This window comes from Triplophysa dalaica, chromosome 9, assembly GCF_015846415.1.
Source record: "Triplophysa dalaica isolate WHDGS20190420 chromosome 9, ASM1584641v1, whole genome shotgun sequence".
In the NCBI taxonomy this organism is placed as follows: Eukaryota; Metazoa; Chordata; class Actinopteri; order Cypriniformes; family Nemacheilidae; genus Triplophysa; species Triplophysa dalaica.
Genome location: NC_079550.1, coordinates 12,189,461 through 12,206,152, shown reverse-complemented (window position 1 = coordinate 12,206,152; position 16,692 = coordinate 12,189,461). Strand labels below are relative to the sequence as shown.

The 16,692-nt window shown below is 38.4% G+C and overlaps 1 protein-coding gene across 1 annotated transcript in view; it reads left to right on the top strand.

Moving 5' to 3' along the window:
• Positions 1 to 16,692, top strand: part of sorl1 (sortilin-related receptor, L(DLR class) A repeats containing) — a 39,349-nt gene that overhangs the window by 7,411 nt on the left and 15,246 nt on the right. The window contains exons 3-12 of the mRNA XM_056756327.1: positions 626 to 754; positions 2,057 to 2,218; positions 2,658 to 2,725; positions 5,865 to 6,045; positions 11,908 to 12,009; positions 12,378 to 12,547; positions 13,068 to 13,260; positions 14,000 to 14,117; positions 16,384 to 16,457; positions 16,563 to 16,651. Coding sequence (XP_056612305.1) covers positions 626 to 754; positions 2,057 to 2,218; positions 2,658 to 2,725; positions 5,865 to 6,045; positions 11,908 to 12,009; positions 12,378 to 12,547; positions 13,068 to 13,260; positions 14,000 to 14,117; positions 16,384 to 16,457; positions 16,563 to 16,651 — 1,286 coding nt within the window. The remainder of the gene's footprint in view (positions 1 to 625; positions 755 to 2,056; positions 2,219 to 2,657; positions 2,726 to 5,864; positions 6,046 to 11,907; positions 12,010 to 12,377; positions 12,548 to 13,067; positions 13,261 to 13,999; positions 14,118 to 16,383; positions 16,458 to 16,562; positions 16,652 to 16,692) is intronic.

The following is a 16,692-nucleotide window of genomic DNA, read 5'->3' as shown; positions in this document are numbered from 1 at the left end:
TGAACTATCCTCTTCAGGACCGTTCACACTATCACAACAGTAGTTATTGAGATAACTACAACAGTAACTAGCTTCCACACCAATTGACAATAATGTTTTATTTCTTAGTTTCTCTTAGTACTAGGTTTTTCTTAAAAATTGCCCTTAAAATGATGCAAAATGTACCAATTTTTACATTAAAAATCTGATTCATCTTATTATTTACTCAACTATGGAGTTTACTTTCCAGATACTGACTCCGAGCACCAATTGTGAGAACTCAACCAGCAAGCCTTGTTTTTTTAAGTGCTCTCAATACACATTGGAGGGCTCCCTCTTTCTCCAGGTCCCTGCTCTTTCTTTAGATCATCCCAAATACCACCCAATCTAAATCCCGACTCACCTTGGAAAGAACACGTTGTGCCCTACAGTACTACTTTCAATCTGCTTGGCAGTAATTACAACACTCTGTGTTTAGGTTAAACATTACCTAATGCACAATGAAGGAATGCAAATGTTGTGGTCATGCTTTATGAAGTGCTTTAGAGCTCTTATCGGCTCACCTGTGAAGTGCCTGATAGCTGTTTTTTCTATACACTCACAGTTGGTTGAAATTGCAGGTGCTGAATTTGTCTTTGTCGAACAGGTGTATGTGTCCTATGACTATGGAACCACCTTCACCCACATATCGGACACATTTCAACTTTCTGCAGACAGAGAGGGCAAGAAACAAGTCATTTCCCAGTTCTACCACAGCCCCGCCGACAATAAACATGTAAGTATGGAGGAGAAACTAGCTTTACTGTATGTGTAGTTTTCATTTATACCGGGCCTAGACTGCTTTCCAGTGTGACCTTCCACAGCTCCAATCACTTATACACACCCACAAACGCTGGAAAATATACAAGCTGAGTATCTGCTCGTTGCCCTTTGCTGGTGAAATGCTGCAGGGTGCAAAGACTCATGGGAGTTGGAGTTTATAGCTGTAGATGGTGTAAGATCGGCGTGGGACTCTGCACTGCAGTCTTTGCAGGGGCTGATGCCAGCAGACGGTGACCATTCATCTGGAGTCGATGATGTGGCTTACACTGCAGTTGCTGCCGGCTGCTGAAGGACAGATGCTATAGCATTACCAGTGTCGTTTGTAAAGGATACAACCACTTTGTAGGAGCACAGCGTTGTTTAAATACATTTTGATTGATCGGATTTATGCACACTGTGGATCCACATGCAGAGAAAATCTTTGGATATGGATTGTCACAGATGGGATACTTAAAAGAGTTATTGACAGGGTGGTGGCGCAGTTTGTTGTGAAGCATTTTAATTTTTTTTTTTTGCAAATTAATAATAAAATGCCATGTTGATATCTGGGTTAAAACTACGATGAGCCTCAAGTACTTAAGATCATGCTGAGCCTGTTTGTACATTTATAGGTTTTCCTTTTAGTATTGCTTATTCTTAAAAGCTTATATTTTCAACCACAGTTTTTGATTCCTCAAATCATTTGGCTTGTTGAGGAGAGGTGTGCTTTTACTTCAGTCAGAACCCCTAAGCAACACCCTGACAACCACCCAGAAGGCACAGAATAGTGACATTTGCTTTACTGACACATACAGATCATTTGGCAGATACTTATCTCTCTCTTTTGGTCTCCTTCTCTCTGCGTTTCATTTCTCTGCTCAGCATTAGGTTTCTTTTGAAGTCAATTATTTCTGTGTTAGTCCCAGTTCTCATTGTCTCTGAATCTGGAGAGGGAGTTGTCCTGCTTCCATATCCAGGGCAGCGATAGGACAAAGTTTATGGGGAAGACTTTTAAATGAAGGATCAAGCAGAATCGAGGCAGATTAAAGCAGAAAAAAATCCTAATCATTCATTTTCTTACAATATGTTTTTTCTTACAATATGTTTTATACTGTACTTACTACTAACTACTTACTTTGATGTTTTGTATGATGCTCTCATGGAGCCAGCTGCCTGCAGTGTGTATCTAGAATTTCCTATATCTAGAGCTTTGAGAGCTTCTAAAGTACTGAAACGTTTTTGTTTGTTTGTTTAAAAATCTCCTCCCCTCTTCCAGTACCTCTTTACTGACACCACAAACACTTACCTCTGGAACACCTTTGACTTCTGTGAAAGCGTCCGGGGCTTCTCCATCCCGTTCAAGCCCACAGATCTGTTGCTGCACAGTAAAAGGCCCAATCTGGTGCTCGGTTATGACAGTTCACACCCCAATAAACAGGTGGGCACTTCGATGCAAACCTCTGAAAAATCGGAGGAACAAAACCTATTAAATAAATTTTTCTATTTAATACATTATTTTATATTTCTTTGTGTTAAAAATACGCTTCATTTAGCTTTTCTGATGCACACATTTTTCTGAGAGTTTTCAAAAATTATAAAGTTTAAACTGTTTAAAAATGTTTAAAGTCTGTTTTTTACATCTATTATGTTTTTCTTAGCATTGATAAATTCGATTTTTGTATATGCTGTGTCCAGTTATTTAAGAAGAATGGCCATTTTTAATTTTGCACCTCACAGTTTTGAGATGAAACTATAAGCCATAATTTTGCTGAAGATGCTGATTCATGATAATTGTTGAATCATATGTATTGCTATAAACGAAATAGCTTAAACTTCCAGACACATTCATTTGTTTTTCTTTCATTTCTCTTTGGCAGCTTTGGAAGTCAGATGACTTTGGTGAGACGTGGGTGTTGATTCAGGAACATGTGAAGTCCTACTTCTGGTAAGATCAGTTGTGCAAGATCAAGCCCTGTGAGAGTGCAGATGCAGGTCTCTCCGTTTGTGGAGTTTCAAAGAATTTCTTTATCTGTTTATATCTAGAGATGAACATGAAAGTATTTAAAAGCATATTCTAGGCATTACTCCAGTGAGTTTGCATAAAACATAAAAGTACACACTGTTGCCAGTCTGATAAGTGACCAGGTTTCTCATTTCTTTGCAATTTCTCTCAACCTGGAGGTGCTAGAAAGTCCATCTACTCTCCTCAACATCATAAAATAAACAGTGACACATAATATATTCAGTTTCAATGCATTGGTGATTTAATGTATGCATTGTGAAAATACATGTCATTTGTTCCTGAGGCAGCAAAAGGCACAAGAAAATGCTATTTGGGATAGAGTAGTGTTTTATTTTTTGGTTGACTAGTTAGTTGAACGAAAAAGGAAAACTTTACAAGTTACTTGCATTAATAGACACTGTCCTCAGTTTTGCTCAAGTCAGTTTAGACAGATTAAAATCGATACAATTGCTGTCTAAGGGAATGACTTGTAAATCCTGTGTGCTCCCCGTGCCACTCCATGCAGGATTTGCACATCATTGTTTGATTCGGAGAGGTTTATATCCATGTGCTGCCTTTCTTAATGTGAGAGTTTATGTAGGAATGTGAACCACCCACTTTGGGTTTCTGCCAGCGCTTGGAGTTTGCACAATAAGTTACTGGCATTGAAAGCAAGCAGCGACTTGAAATAACAGAGCGAGGCTTATTCCTCTCCAGGTTCATAAACATTATGCTCCAGGATGCAATCCAACATAAAGACCGATGCTAATTAGGATGTTATGACTACAGCTCATCACAGAGACCCTTTTTTTCGCATCAATAATGTCTTTGTGCCAGAACAAATTCGTTTTGCGTGTTTTTTATAGCAAGTGTAATGGGTTGACCTCAATGCATGTTGTGGCTGATTTGCAGTGATCAATCTCAAGCGTGTGGGCTGGAGTTCAGAAAGCAGCTTGATTTTAAAAGCAGTCGGTTGTAGATGTTTCTCTGATAAGTCAAGACTGCGCTCGTATTAATAATTGATTGTGTCTGTCCAGACTTGGCCCACTTCACATGCTCTAGTGGCAGTGGCAGTCAGTGGAGCCTATGGAGATAGGATCTTGAGCCCAGTACAATGGCCATGTACAAATGATTCGAGAGTTTGGAGACCGACTGAGTCGACTGTGCAGTTAACATATGTTGCATTTCCATTGCTTTCATGCAGTTGGCAGATGAGTTTGCAAATGACTAACGGCACATTCAAGGTGAACAGTCAATGTTTTTCCTGGGATCAAACCCATGAATTTGCCGTTGTTAGTAGCACCATACTGAGTTACTGAATCTTCTGGTTTCTCTTTCTTGTGTTTGGCCTAAAGGAGTTCTTATAAAATAAGAATTCTTTCATGGATTACTCACCCACATGTCATTGCAACCTGTATGACTTTCTTCTGTGGAACAGAAACATTTTCACGCTACTTATTTCTACACAATTGCATCACGATGTTTCAGACCCCAAAGACAAAAAACACCATAAACTTGGTCCAAATTACTTTGTACAGAATGGTTTTATGAAGAATATGATGCAATCAGGAATATTTCAGTATGCAGATATATGAACGATATTTGAGAGATATTTGGGAGAATTGTTTTCATGTTGTGTTGACCACTAACCATAACTGTCTCTCCGTCTAAAAACATATATATATTGTTGTTCATTCTCTCCTTTGCTTACTCCAGCTTTAATCCTCCTAATAGCATGGCCTTGTAAACTAACGGCTCTGTTTAGCGTGCTGACAAAATGTTTATATGTTCTCCTACTTGTAAGCTGCTTTGGAGAAAAACGTCAGCCACATGAATAAATGTAAATGAATAAATGTTTGATGGAAGAAAGTTGATCATAGTAGAAGAACCGTTACTTGGCTAAACTTAAATGTGACAAAGTTACACTACCATTCAACAAATTGTTTATTTAATACAATTTATAAAAAAAATCAATGCATATCAATAATGTTAATTAATATTATTATTATTACCAATTGAATTGCATATAAATCGATATTTTTTTAGCCACTAGCCAGAACGATCAACAAACACAGAGTGGAAGTTAACCTCGGGCCAGACGCGTGTGTCCAATGAATATATATATACAGTCTATATACGTATAAACATATCAGATATCATTTTTATATATCTGTTTGCTGTGTTGGCTTACATCCAGATCTGAAGGAAATATAATATAAGCAAGTCCTGTCAGACAGGTTGGGTTCTAATAGCTCCAACAAAGTCTTAGTCATCGTATGTGAATCACATAGTTTGCTGACTCTACATGAAGTTTTCAGCTTTAGACAAACTAAAGACGGAGCTGTAAGACTAGCTAAAAGCACTGTAAGCCTCTGCTTTAATATATCTCTCAACCCACTGCTGGACGTGCTAAACTCCCAGTCGTGAATTAGACGGCATGCAGCCGAGGTCTGCGCGTTTGTTCCTCTGCTGGATAATCCTTTATTCTTTAGCCCCAAGCTTTAAGAGCCAGTCTCAACAATCAACCCTGTGTGTTTGCAGAGGAAGTGAATGAAGTCACGCTGTTGGTCTGGAGTGGAGAGCAGAAACACCCTACCAACAGCTACCCATTCCTCCATTTCTATTCTTAAATATCGGGTCCTCCAAAATTGATCTGTATGTTATGTTGAATACAGATTGTGAAAACTGGTTCCTTTTGTATTGATGTCTGCAGCTTTTCTAATCGGCATTTCTGGAATAGCTTTTTATTTTGTGTCATGTATTGTTCTGTGTACATGTTTGTGGAGTGATGTGTCTGGAATGATGTGTGGGTGTGTGAGAATATTATTTAAGGATGTACAGATTATTCTTGAATAAGTCACTTATTTCAATTTGAAAATAGTTTTGAATTTGATAATGTGAAGCTGTACCAAACATTAATGAATTCTGAAAAACACATAATTTTTTTATTAAACATTGCACTCATTTGCTCATAATAAAATCTGTAATAAAAATGTTGTCTGGAAATCACGAAAGTGAGATTGCTTTTCACTACTGCTTCCTGCACTTCACTGTAGATCTGTCCTTCTTTTCATCTCCACAGGGGCATAGAACCCTTCGACAACCCCACCACAGTGTTCGTCCAGCGGCACGAGCCCCAGGGAGACTCCAGCATCCTCAGCAGCACAGACTTCTTCCAGACAGAGCAGGGCCGTCGAGTTATCCTGGAGAAGGTGGACAGCTTCCAAGTCCGGGACAAATACATGTTTGCCACCACCACCAGGGTAAGGACTCGCCGGGGAGACCCGCGCTGCAAACCTTCAGCGAGGAATTTATAGCTTCGGGCTTCTTTTATCTAGCAAAAGAAACCTTTAGAATTGAGCTTGAATAAAAAACGAGAAATGTTTGGAGTGCCAAGCGTGTGTTTCGTGACAACCCCAACTGAATGCCTCTCCTGTGAGTGTGTGTAAACACTCTTAAGCAGGAAGTGAAGGAAAGATCCCACTCAAGATAAACAGGCAGCGATAACAGGCTTATTTAGAGCTGTAGAATCAGATAAGGAGGATTCTTGATGTGATTAGTTAACATTGAACTTCTGCCCTCAGTGGCAAGGGGTAACACAGAGTCAGAGTCTGACTATCATGATGTTTTAAGGTCTTTTTATGAGCTACCATATAGCACAACAGTAATTCCTTTATCACGTCACGATGGTCATCAATCTAAATATAGCAAAAACTGACATCAGGTTTGAAACACAAAGCTATTTCAATTGATGTTTTGCACATTTTTGGGTTTCTGAAACAATGTCTCGACCAAGCGAAGAATGTTGTCAGTGCAAACCTGAGACTTAACATTGGTCCAAAGACAAGAACATTATGTCGTAATGTTGGTGGTGAAATGCAGAGCGCCACTTGGTTCAGAAGACTTGTGACCGACATCGTAGCTGTAAAGCTTATTCATTACAACGAAAGAAAGTTATGGCAGTGTCTTTCTCGCTGAGTTCAGTGTTTTCTCATATGTCCTAAGTGTGGCAATACTAAGAGGGTATAGAAACAGAATGGACATTTGTAAGACAGCCTGGTTGCTCATCTTTACATACCTGTCTGTCATATACAAGTACTCTGAACGCATGTTTTTGCCTTTATCCGTGTTTATGTCTGTAAGTAATATGCATGCACATGATTAATCATCAATGGCCAACATTTCATACAGCATATGTTGTTCTATATATGTTTTTGTCTTCTCCATATAGTTTGTTTTATGAACAAGGCATTAAGGTTGTTTTTAATTGCAGTTAGTGTATGGTTTTGGTTGGATAGGGCATTAAAAAAAGTAATTGCGTTTTCCGCCATATTGCTTGTCTTGCTGCATCTTGATTTGCTGCATCTTGATTTGCGGCCCTTTTAAATGTCTTCTTTTGTGTTCATCAGAACAAAGACGTTTATACATATTCGTAACTCGTAAATATTCATGTTTTTTGGGTGACCTGTCCCTTAAACGGAAAAACGTTAAAGGTTTAAAAGAGTAAGTGTGATGATTTTCATGTATGTCTCTTTAAGAAAACCTTAATGCTAAATGGTTTTGAAGGCCGTCATTATCTTATTTTTGTTTAAAATCATCTCATTTTAACTTTGATCAATAATTTTGCTAATGCATTGCACAAAATCTTAAATACATAAACCCAGCTATGGGAAAAATTAGTTCCAAGTTATCTAGTAAGCCACATTTCCAATGAGTGAATACACAACACTGCAAATACAAATTAAACAAAATGAGGATGGCAAACAGGAATGGCAAACATAGGGCATGTGATTAAATAGTCAAATAGTAAATAAGCGAGTGACATAACTTCCTGGTGTTTTTCTGGCTGGTTTTTTCTTGTTGCGCAAAGAGCACTATTTATATCAATTGCAATGTTGTTATGAATGTATTATAAATCACTCACTTCTAAGGGTTCATTTCAGTCAGCGCCTCCCTAGGTAGCTCACTAAAGTTATGAAACCGAGCCAATGCTGATGTCACAAAACACATGTGCCTCCCTTCTTCTATCTTCCATCTTTGTCTCTTTCATTTGCTCCCTGACTCAACGTCTCGTCTCAGTCTCTCTATCTTCAGGCTGGTTAATAGGATTACCATAATGAAAATCACAAGCGCCTTTGGCATCAAGAAGCTTTTTAGACTAATTAAAACTGTGGAAGCCAAGGTCTTCTCTTCCAAGGGATTTATCCATCATTTCATAGAGATCCGTAGCAATAATTAAGCCTTTTTTCAAATACGTTCTCACCTCCTTATCGCCCTGCACGCCGGTTCAGTGATAACCTTGTTTCTGGGTGTAATGCGACTCATAATAGAATGATATTCAGTTGAAAGAGAGTGCAAAGTTAAATGACTTAATGAAAAATTAGTTAGCATTAAATTAGTCACAAATGCTTAATAATTGGTGTGGAGACCTTCTTGTGTGGCATGTTGCCTTTGTAGACCTTTCTAAATTGCTTACAATGCTGCCTTTGCATGGGTTGTATAGGAGTCCCTCAGTCTAACCAACAACTACAGAGGTATAAGAACATCTCGTACTGTGTTCCTTCAACACATCTTCTCATTCTCACTCACGCTTGAAAGCCTGCTCTTTCTTCCAAGCTAAGCCAATACGAGATGCTGGCAGCATGTTGTTTCTGAGATAAATTCTTCTTCCACAAAGACAGTGTAGTTACTCCACAGCCAAATATTCATACACCCTCTGCGGCAGAAACGATTCCATTCATGTTGGCATGTAAGATTAGGAGGAATAGGAGGGCAATTTTCCTGTCAAGTTTGTTGTCAGGGACTCTCGGATACTTTGGTAGCAGAATCAGAGAAGACCGGTTGCTCAAAGAGGCTGTTTGTGGGTACCTGGCAAGAAATGCTTAATGATACTTTTTGTGCTAGATTGGAAGGTGTCAGGTGCAAATACAACCCTGGTGGAAAATTTCTGTCCTCAAACCCAGAATTGACAGAATTCACAGTGGCTCAATCAAACCAAAACCTTGCTGGTGTTACAGCCTGAAGTTAGGATTCTGTTGAAATATATATTTTTAGCTTTCAGACTATAAGATTGCATTGTAAACATTTAAAGGGATAGTTCAAAATTAAAATAATGTAATTTACTTTTGTGTTGTTTAAAGGTGCCGTGCGTTTTATTTTGGATGGTTGACAGAAATGCAATATAAGTAGGGCACGTTGTGGCCCTAATCGGACAAACTGCTCCACAGAGCGCGTTTCGTTAATTCGATTTCGAAAAATCTCCTTCAGCAAAGAAACAAAAATGTGATGACGTATTAGTTCTGTGTCAGCCACCGTAATTCCACGAAAGGGAGGGGTTGAGTGAGCAGTTTGTTGCAATTCGCAATTTAACCACTAGATGCTGCTAAATTAAACACACTAGACCTTTAAACCCGCTATGGCTTTCATATGGCTTTGGAACCAAATGACAGATTGAAAAAATGTGGGAAGGGGGTTCTGGTTACAATGGCAGTTAATGGAGATGTTCATAAGCTTTAAGAAGACACAAAAAACTTTATGAAATAACTCCACATGACTCGTGCTGTATATTTCAAGTGTCCTTAAGGCATTCAAACGAGTTTTGTTGTAGGGAACTAAAATATAATACATCATTGTACATCTTTTTTTTTTTTAAGTTTGAGGATCCCTATTTATTCCCATTTTGACCTCAAATCACAACTTTTTTATATCTGACTATCATGGAAATGGTTTGAATGACATGAGGCTGAGTCAATAATGAAAACTATTTCATTTTTTGGTAAACTATCCCTTAAAGTTTCGTTTGAATGTGATTGTAATCCACCTGAATCAAATACATTTGTTTTTTGTTCAATGCAGTGGTGTTTACATAAGATAAATGATTTATGTATACAATTGTAGTGCAAAATACATCATTTTTTGTGATGGTCGCTTATTTGTTCCAAATCTGTATTAATTTCTTTGTTTTGATGAACATAGAGAAAGAAATTTGGAAGAATGCTTCTAACCAAACAGATCTTGACTCTCATTGTAGGATAAATTACTTAAACATTTTTTTGTTCTGTTGAACACAAAAGAAGATATTTTGAAGAATGTAGGACAGCAAACAGTTCTGGGGCACTTTTGACTACCATTGTATTTTTTCCTACTATGGGCGTGAATTGAGGGCAAAATCCGTCTGTTTATAAGCATTCTTCTAGATTTATTTCTCTGTGGTCATCAGAACAAATAAATGAATACAGATTTGGAACAACTCGAATGTGAGTAAATGATGGCAGAATTTTCATTTTTGGGTGAACATAAGAATTACATTATACTTGTTAATTGTAAAAGTCTTTTACAAAACAAATGGTTTCCAACTAATGCTTAATTTGCATGTTCAAAAAGTACCCTTATTCCTTTGACGTGTCACTTGTTTTGTATGTGTTTGTTGTTATAACACAACGCTCTCTTAAACACTCCCGGCAACGTCTGTTTCAAGATATCTCCTTCCTCTTTGCTCTCTAAAGCCAGATTGTGTTTTGGCTGCTTTCACGGCACTGCAGTCTGTTCCTGGAGACAGCCGTTAACAGCGAGATAAATCAATAGAGTGACGGAAAGCCAGGCAGCAGAGATGTGCGAAAACACAGAGCCTTTGTACTGTTTAAACAAGGATGTGGTTAAACTTGTTGGTAAGGCAGATCGTGCCTGTTTTAAGACACTCTTTTCTAACAGAAGTCCTGCCTGACACTGACAGTAATCCCTGTTTGCACGCCTGTGTTTGTTTGTATTTGTGCTGATGTGCTTTGGGGCCCTGAAATATAATCTAGGAAAACGCATTAAAGACGATTAAGTGTGGACTAAAAGATGAATCTGTATTTGCTTTGTCGACGGAGCGCTGCGTTTATCACTTGTAATTGCATCTTTGTTCTTCTCAGTGTCACATGTCTTTTATTTGATCTGATATGGCAAGGGTTGTGCTTCAATATCTAGTGTGCAGTCTACATAGCAAATTTGTTTATATTAATTCAATTCAAGTTTATTTATATTGCGCTTTTCACAATGTGCATTGTTCCAAAGCAGCTTTAGAGGAACAAATAAGAAAAACAGAAACGCACAGAAAGGTTAAACACAGTACAGTGCATGGTGTTTATAGAACAAGCAAGATCATTCTAGTAAATAATATCTAATAATTAAATAAATAATTATTATACTTTTGTATCATTCATTTTTTATTTGATTTGAAATTAGTTTTAAAATTGCAGTTTAATTTAGTTATTGAAATAAAATATATTCTTATTTTACAAAGAAGTGTGCAGCATTTGAGAAATAATAAAAGGGCAATCTCAACTCAATTTGTAAAAATAAATCGTATCCAGAATCGTTACATCTCTAACTACGGAATTCCCATTTTGGAAAAAATATAGTTGCAATTCTACCCAGGAGAAACATTCTTTGTGTCTCTGTGATGCCTTAAAGAGCTGTCTATGTAGGCCGCTCACTAGGTTTTGAAACGGAGCGCTCATAGCAGATGCTTATTTTAGTACTAACAATGTTTCGTTGGGCTTTATGAACCTGATGCAAGTCACTCATACTCCCCCACGGCATGCTTCAACTTGCCAACCTGTCCTTCAAGGGAATGACTAATGGATCGACCCGAACCTCAAGATTTATCTTTTTGTTCCTTAAAGGAGAAGTGAAAGATTATAAAGCAGGAAGCAAGAATCACAACTCTCTGTGATGCGTTGTTCATTTTTTAATTCTGGGGCACTGACTAAACAGCTTGCAACATTCCCAGTCCTCTGTCATCCTCTTAAAATAAAACCGTTTCAGAATTACAAATGAGAAGTGCAGACACTATTGAATACAATGCAGGCTTGTCATATCTCCTCACTCTGATATTGTCTGATATTGTCTGATATTCTGACCTCATTTATGGTGATAAAATGCCATGCTTTGTTTTAGCTGAAGGTGTCGAAGTATCTTTTTAATCTTATGCGATGCTTTACTGTTTTAATCATTTTCCTTCATGTCCCAGATCTGAGAGGAACTATAAAATGCTAAATCAAGTCGCCATATTTTCACATCTCTCAAAGCTTAAGAGAGAATGTAACAATACTAATGAATCATTGTCTCATTATGTTTTTTAGACATTATTTGGAAGCCATGAACCTCAGTCTGTCCAGCTGTGGGTTTCCTACAACCGCCAACCTATGAGAGCTGCTCAGTTTAACACCCGCCACCCTATCACTGTGAGTCCAAACACTATATAAAGAGAGAGTTAATCCACAAATAAAAAAATCTGTTTTCACCCTCATGCTGTTTAAAACCTGTATATGACTCTTTCATCTGTGGAACACACTAAAGATATCTTGAGAAGTCTCAGTAATTTGTGTCCAAACAATGGAGGTCAATGTTTGGTTACCAACGCTCCTCAAAATATCTTCTTTTGTGTTCGGCAGAAAAAAGAAAGTCAAACAGGTTTGTAAAGACATGAGGTTGAGTAAATGATGAAAGAATTTTTATTTTTGGGTGAACTATAACTTTGATTTGAAGACTTTAGACATAATTTTGCTTGGTGTCACATTGACAGCAATTCTCTCTCTCTCTCTCGCTGCAGGATTACTACATAGCAGATGCTTCAGAAGACCAGGTGTTTGTGTGTGTAAACCACAATAACAACGTCACACACCTGTACATCTCCGACACACAGGGCCTGGCCTTTTCTCTTTCCTTGGAGAATGTGTTGTACTACAGCCCTGAAGGCTCTGGGAGCAACACTCTTATCAGGTAACTTAACATCACTGTTTGTGTAAGATCTTCCTGCCTCACAGACTCTGTAACCCATAACACAATTTACCCAAGTACAAAATGTTCCCGTATCAAAATACTTTGTTGAGCTCTTGGCCTAGTCACTTTTACGTGAACTTCTCAGTTTAGCACTGAACACTCAGCGAGACCTCAAATCCATTTTGCTCCCATGTGCTTCAACTCACAAGCAAATAATGGAGGTCTCGTGTCTATTACGCGAGAGCCTGTCTTCACCCACCAGTCCCTCAGACCGTCTAAAAAGCAATCTATCATTCCTGCGTGGCTTTCCAAGGACACCTTATTGTTTTACTCTGCGGCAATGCGGGTTCTCTCCCACAGCCAAACCACTGAGCTCAGCACGGCCGGAGCAGAGACGCAATTACTGCACTGCGTAATGCAGATGAGATGTGTTGGCTCCGTGGGCCATTTTCAAAGAGCACCTCGCTTGCCAGATATGAATGCCATGTGGAAGCAAATTAAAATATGTTTGTGTTTGAAGGTACTTCGCCAATGAGCCGTTTGCCGACCTCCACCGGGTGGAGGGACTGAGGGGAGTCTTCGTGGCCACTTTGATCAACGGCACTGTCACAGAGGACAACATGCGGTCGGTCATCACGTTCGATAAAGGAGGTACCTGGGAGCTTCTGCAGCCGCCCGCAGCAGACAGCCTGGGTGGAATCATAGAATGCAAGGTACTGGAGATGTCCATTACTCAACGGCTCTTTGGCTTCTGTCAAAGCCAAAACGTTGGTCCTGTTTTGTCACATTTGTGGATGATTATTAATGGCTTTTGATAATTGTGAAATTACACAATTTGTTATCATGAGCCATTCAATTATTTGCACCTGTTAGAGCTGCAAAAAAATTAAGAGAACATAACTAAATCTGTTTTTCTGAATTTATTATTTATAGGTATGTGTTTAGGTAAAATTTGAATTTTTAAAATACATTTTTGTTTTATTCCATCTCCCATATTTCAAATACAAAAATCGTTTTCTATTTGCATTTATTTGCAGAAAATGAAAACTTGAGAAACAGGTCAAAATAACTGTAAAGATTTTTTTTTTGTCCTCAAATACTGCAATGAAAGCAAGCTCATATTCACTTTTAAGCAAAACAACAGTAATATTTCTCAATGTATTTAGGTAAAGTAAAAAAAAAATGATAACAGATCTTTATCACAGTTTTCATGTGTCTTGTCATTCTGTCAGTCTTTCAGATTGTCACTCCTGAGGTTTGATTTTGTTGAAATTCGAAAACTTCACGGAAATGACCACAATAAATCTAGACCAGCTTACATCCGCTATTGTGTTTAAAAGTTTGTTGAAGGCGTTGGTGTAGTTTATTTATTGCTCTTTGTAGTGAGATGTTTATTTAAGACCAACAGCATCTCTGCGGTCTCTTATGTCTCTGTCTCTGTCTTTCTCTCAGCTGGACAGTGGCTGTTCCCTGCACTTGGCCCAGCGTTGGAGTCAGCTCCTGAACATTCAGCTGCGTAGGATCCCTATTCTGTCTAAAGAGTCTGCACCTGGCCTCATCATGGCAACAGGTGGGCCACATGATCAGCTGTGTGATCTGCGGTTAAACACTCTCTTGCGTATGTGTGTGTGAACGGAAATACGAGCAGGGTTGCTATTTCTGTCAGTATTTAATCACACATGTCCTTTCAAAACCTGTACCAACTTTCTTCTGTGGTGCACAAATTGAGAATCTGTGAAGTATGTCCGGGAGGCTTTTGTTTATGTTTACAATTAATGGAGACCGGAGCATTCAAGATTTCAATCTTTAAAGCTCCAGTGCCCATTCACAATAATTGTTCGGACAAAAGTGACTAGCATATTAATTTAAACGCTTTTAACGTTTTGAAACATCACGAGGGTGAATAAATGTTGACAAAATTATCATTTTTGGGTTAGGGTGAACTATCCCTTTAAACCTAAAACCCATTCTGCAGGGGGTCCCTGCATTGATATATATTTCATCGGGGACACACGCTGTGTCAGTTAACTTTGTGTCTTAATTCATATTAAAATCTATAGTAATTGAATCGTATTAAATGTAATTAAAACTACTCAGCAGGCATTGATTCTTTGTTTGGGACACAAAAAGTTTGTTAATGCTGTTGCTGCTAAAACAGTGTATAAAACAGTACTTTCACAGTATTTAAAACGTGGTTGAATATTTTTTGTAATCTTCTCAAATAACAGGGAGCAAGTGCAGCTTTTCCATTAGTCTGCTTTCTTTATTTCACACTAGATAGAAAACATTGATTTTGCTCTCTTTACACTTCGAAAGGCGCTTCCTCTCTTTTGAATCCTTCTTTCACCCTCTCTCTCTCTTCCCCTCTTCTGCCAGCCACAGCCAGATCTTTAATTAAATGATTATTAGATAATGCACATGCAGCTAAGGCCCGAGAAGTGCATGAGGCTTATGAAAATATCTGCCCTCTTTGGCTGATATTGCTGCGATGCAGATGCGCTGATTATTTTGTATTTCAACCACTGGTTAATTATCACATACAAACACACTCATCGACCCAGCCGAGGGCCATCACACATCAACCCCCCCCCAACATTGTTCTTGTTAACAAAAATGTGTTAAATGCTTTCTCTCTGCGCATATCTCTTTTAGGGAGATGAATGCAAATTAAGTTCCTTACCACTCAAATTTGTTAAAAAGAAAACCAAAAGCAGTAAAATATATTTGTTGAATAAAAGTAGTGAGGGTTTCAGAGCTGTGAATCACAGGAAAGGGTTACAAACAGGATTTTGTTCTCCTGACACATTTGTGAGATTGATGCAACATAAAGGAACACTTTGATTCTTGTCCTATGCTCATAGTGATCTTTGTGTGACGGATCCCTTGTGCCTTGTTGTTTTGTCTGCTTTGTGTTGCTGTTGGGAGCTGGATGATATTTCTTTACTGAAATTGGATAAAGCTGACAAATTGAATTTAATCTTGCTGCAATTGTGACATTTTTGGTCAAAGGTTTTTGTTATATTTGCCATTTAACTGAATTTGAATATGCATGCATCCTGTGACCGGTCACTCCATATTGTTTTTGGGATATTCTGTGCTAAGAGCTTTAAACAATTATTTTGATCTGGTTTAAAAGCCTTGTTTTTTTCAATGTGTAGATTTTAGCGGCATCTAGTGGTGAGGTTGCGAATTACAACCAACAGCTCCCTCCCTTTCGAAACACTACGGTGGCTGACATGGGACTAAAATGTCATCACATTTTTGCTTCTTTGCAGAAGGAGAAAACATATTCATGAAATGCTTTCTGTAGAGTAGTTTGTTCGTTTAGGGCCACTGTAGAAACAACATGGTGAATTCCAAATAAGGGGACTAGCGGTGTATGTAGATAGAATAAGCACATTCTAAGGTAATAAAAACAACGCTGCTTTATGTAAGATCTTTATATATCTCTATAGACATAGGTATTTCTACTATATTGCATTTCTGTCAATAGATACTCCAAAAAATTACATATTGGACCTTAATCTTTAGGTTAGCATGTGGTCCTACAATGTTATTTTGCACTCAAATCATTCACACTACCAATATGGTGTTTACGTGCTTTTATCAACTCTTATTAATGTGGTTTGATCTCTCAGATCAAAACATTCAAGGACTTGCGTGAACCTATGTTTTGCACTGTCCACTTGTGTTCGGATAACCCGAGATGGATGTTAACGCCAAATGTAAACAGGGCCTGTGAGATATGAAATGTGATATACAGCAATTATTGACCGACCTTCTCTCTCTCTCTCTCTGCCTCTGTCTCTGTTCCTTCCCTACTTTCTTCTGCACAGGATCCGTGGGAAAGAATCTGGCCAACAAGCCCAATGTGTATGTATCGAGCAGTGCAGGGGTCATGTGGAGAGAGGTGAGGATCGACCCTATCACACATTAAACTCACACATAGTGGTTTTCAGTGATATTTCATTCCCTGACTAAAAAATGCGTCATTATGCATCAAATTGTTCTTCAGTCCTTGGCTGGTCCTCATTTCTACACCTGGGGAGATCACGGAGGGATCCTAATGGCTATAGCACAAGGCGGCTCCTCCAAAACCCTCAAGTGAGTGATGTCCTTCAGAGATCACTGTGAATATTATCCAG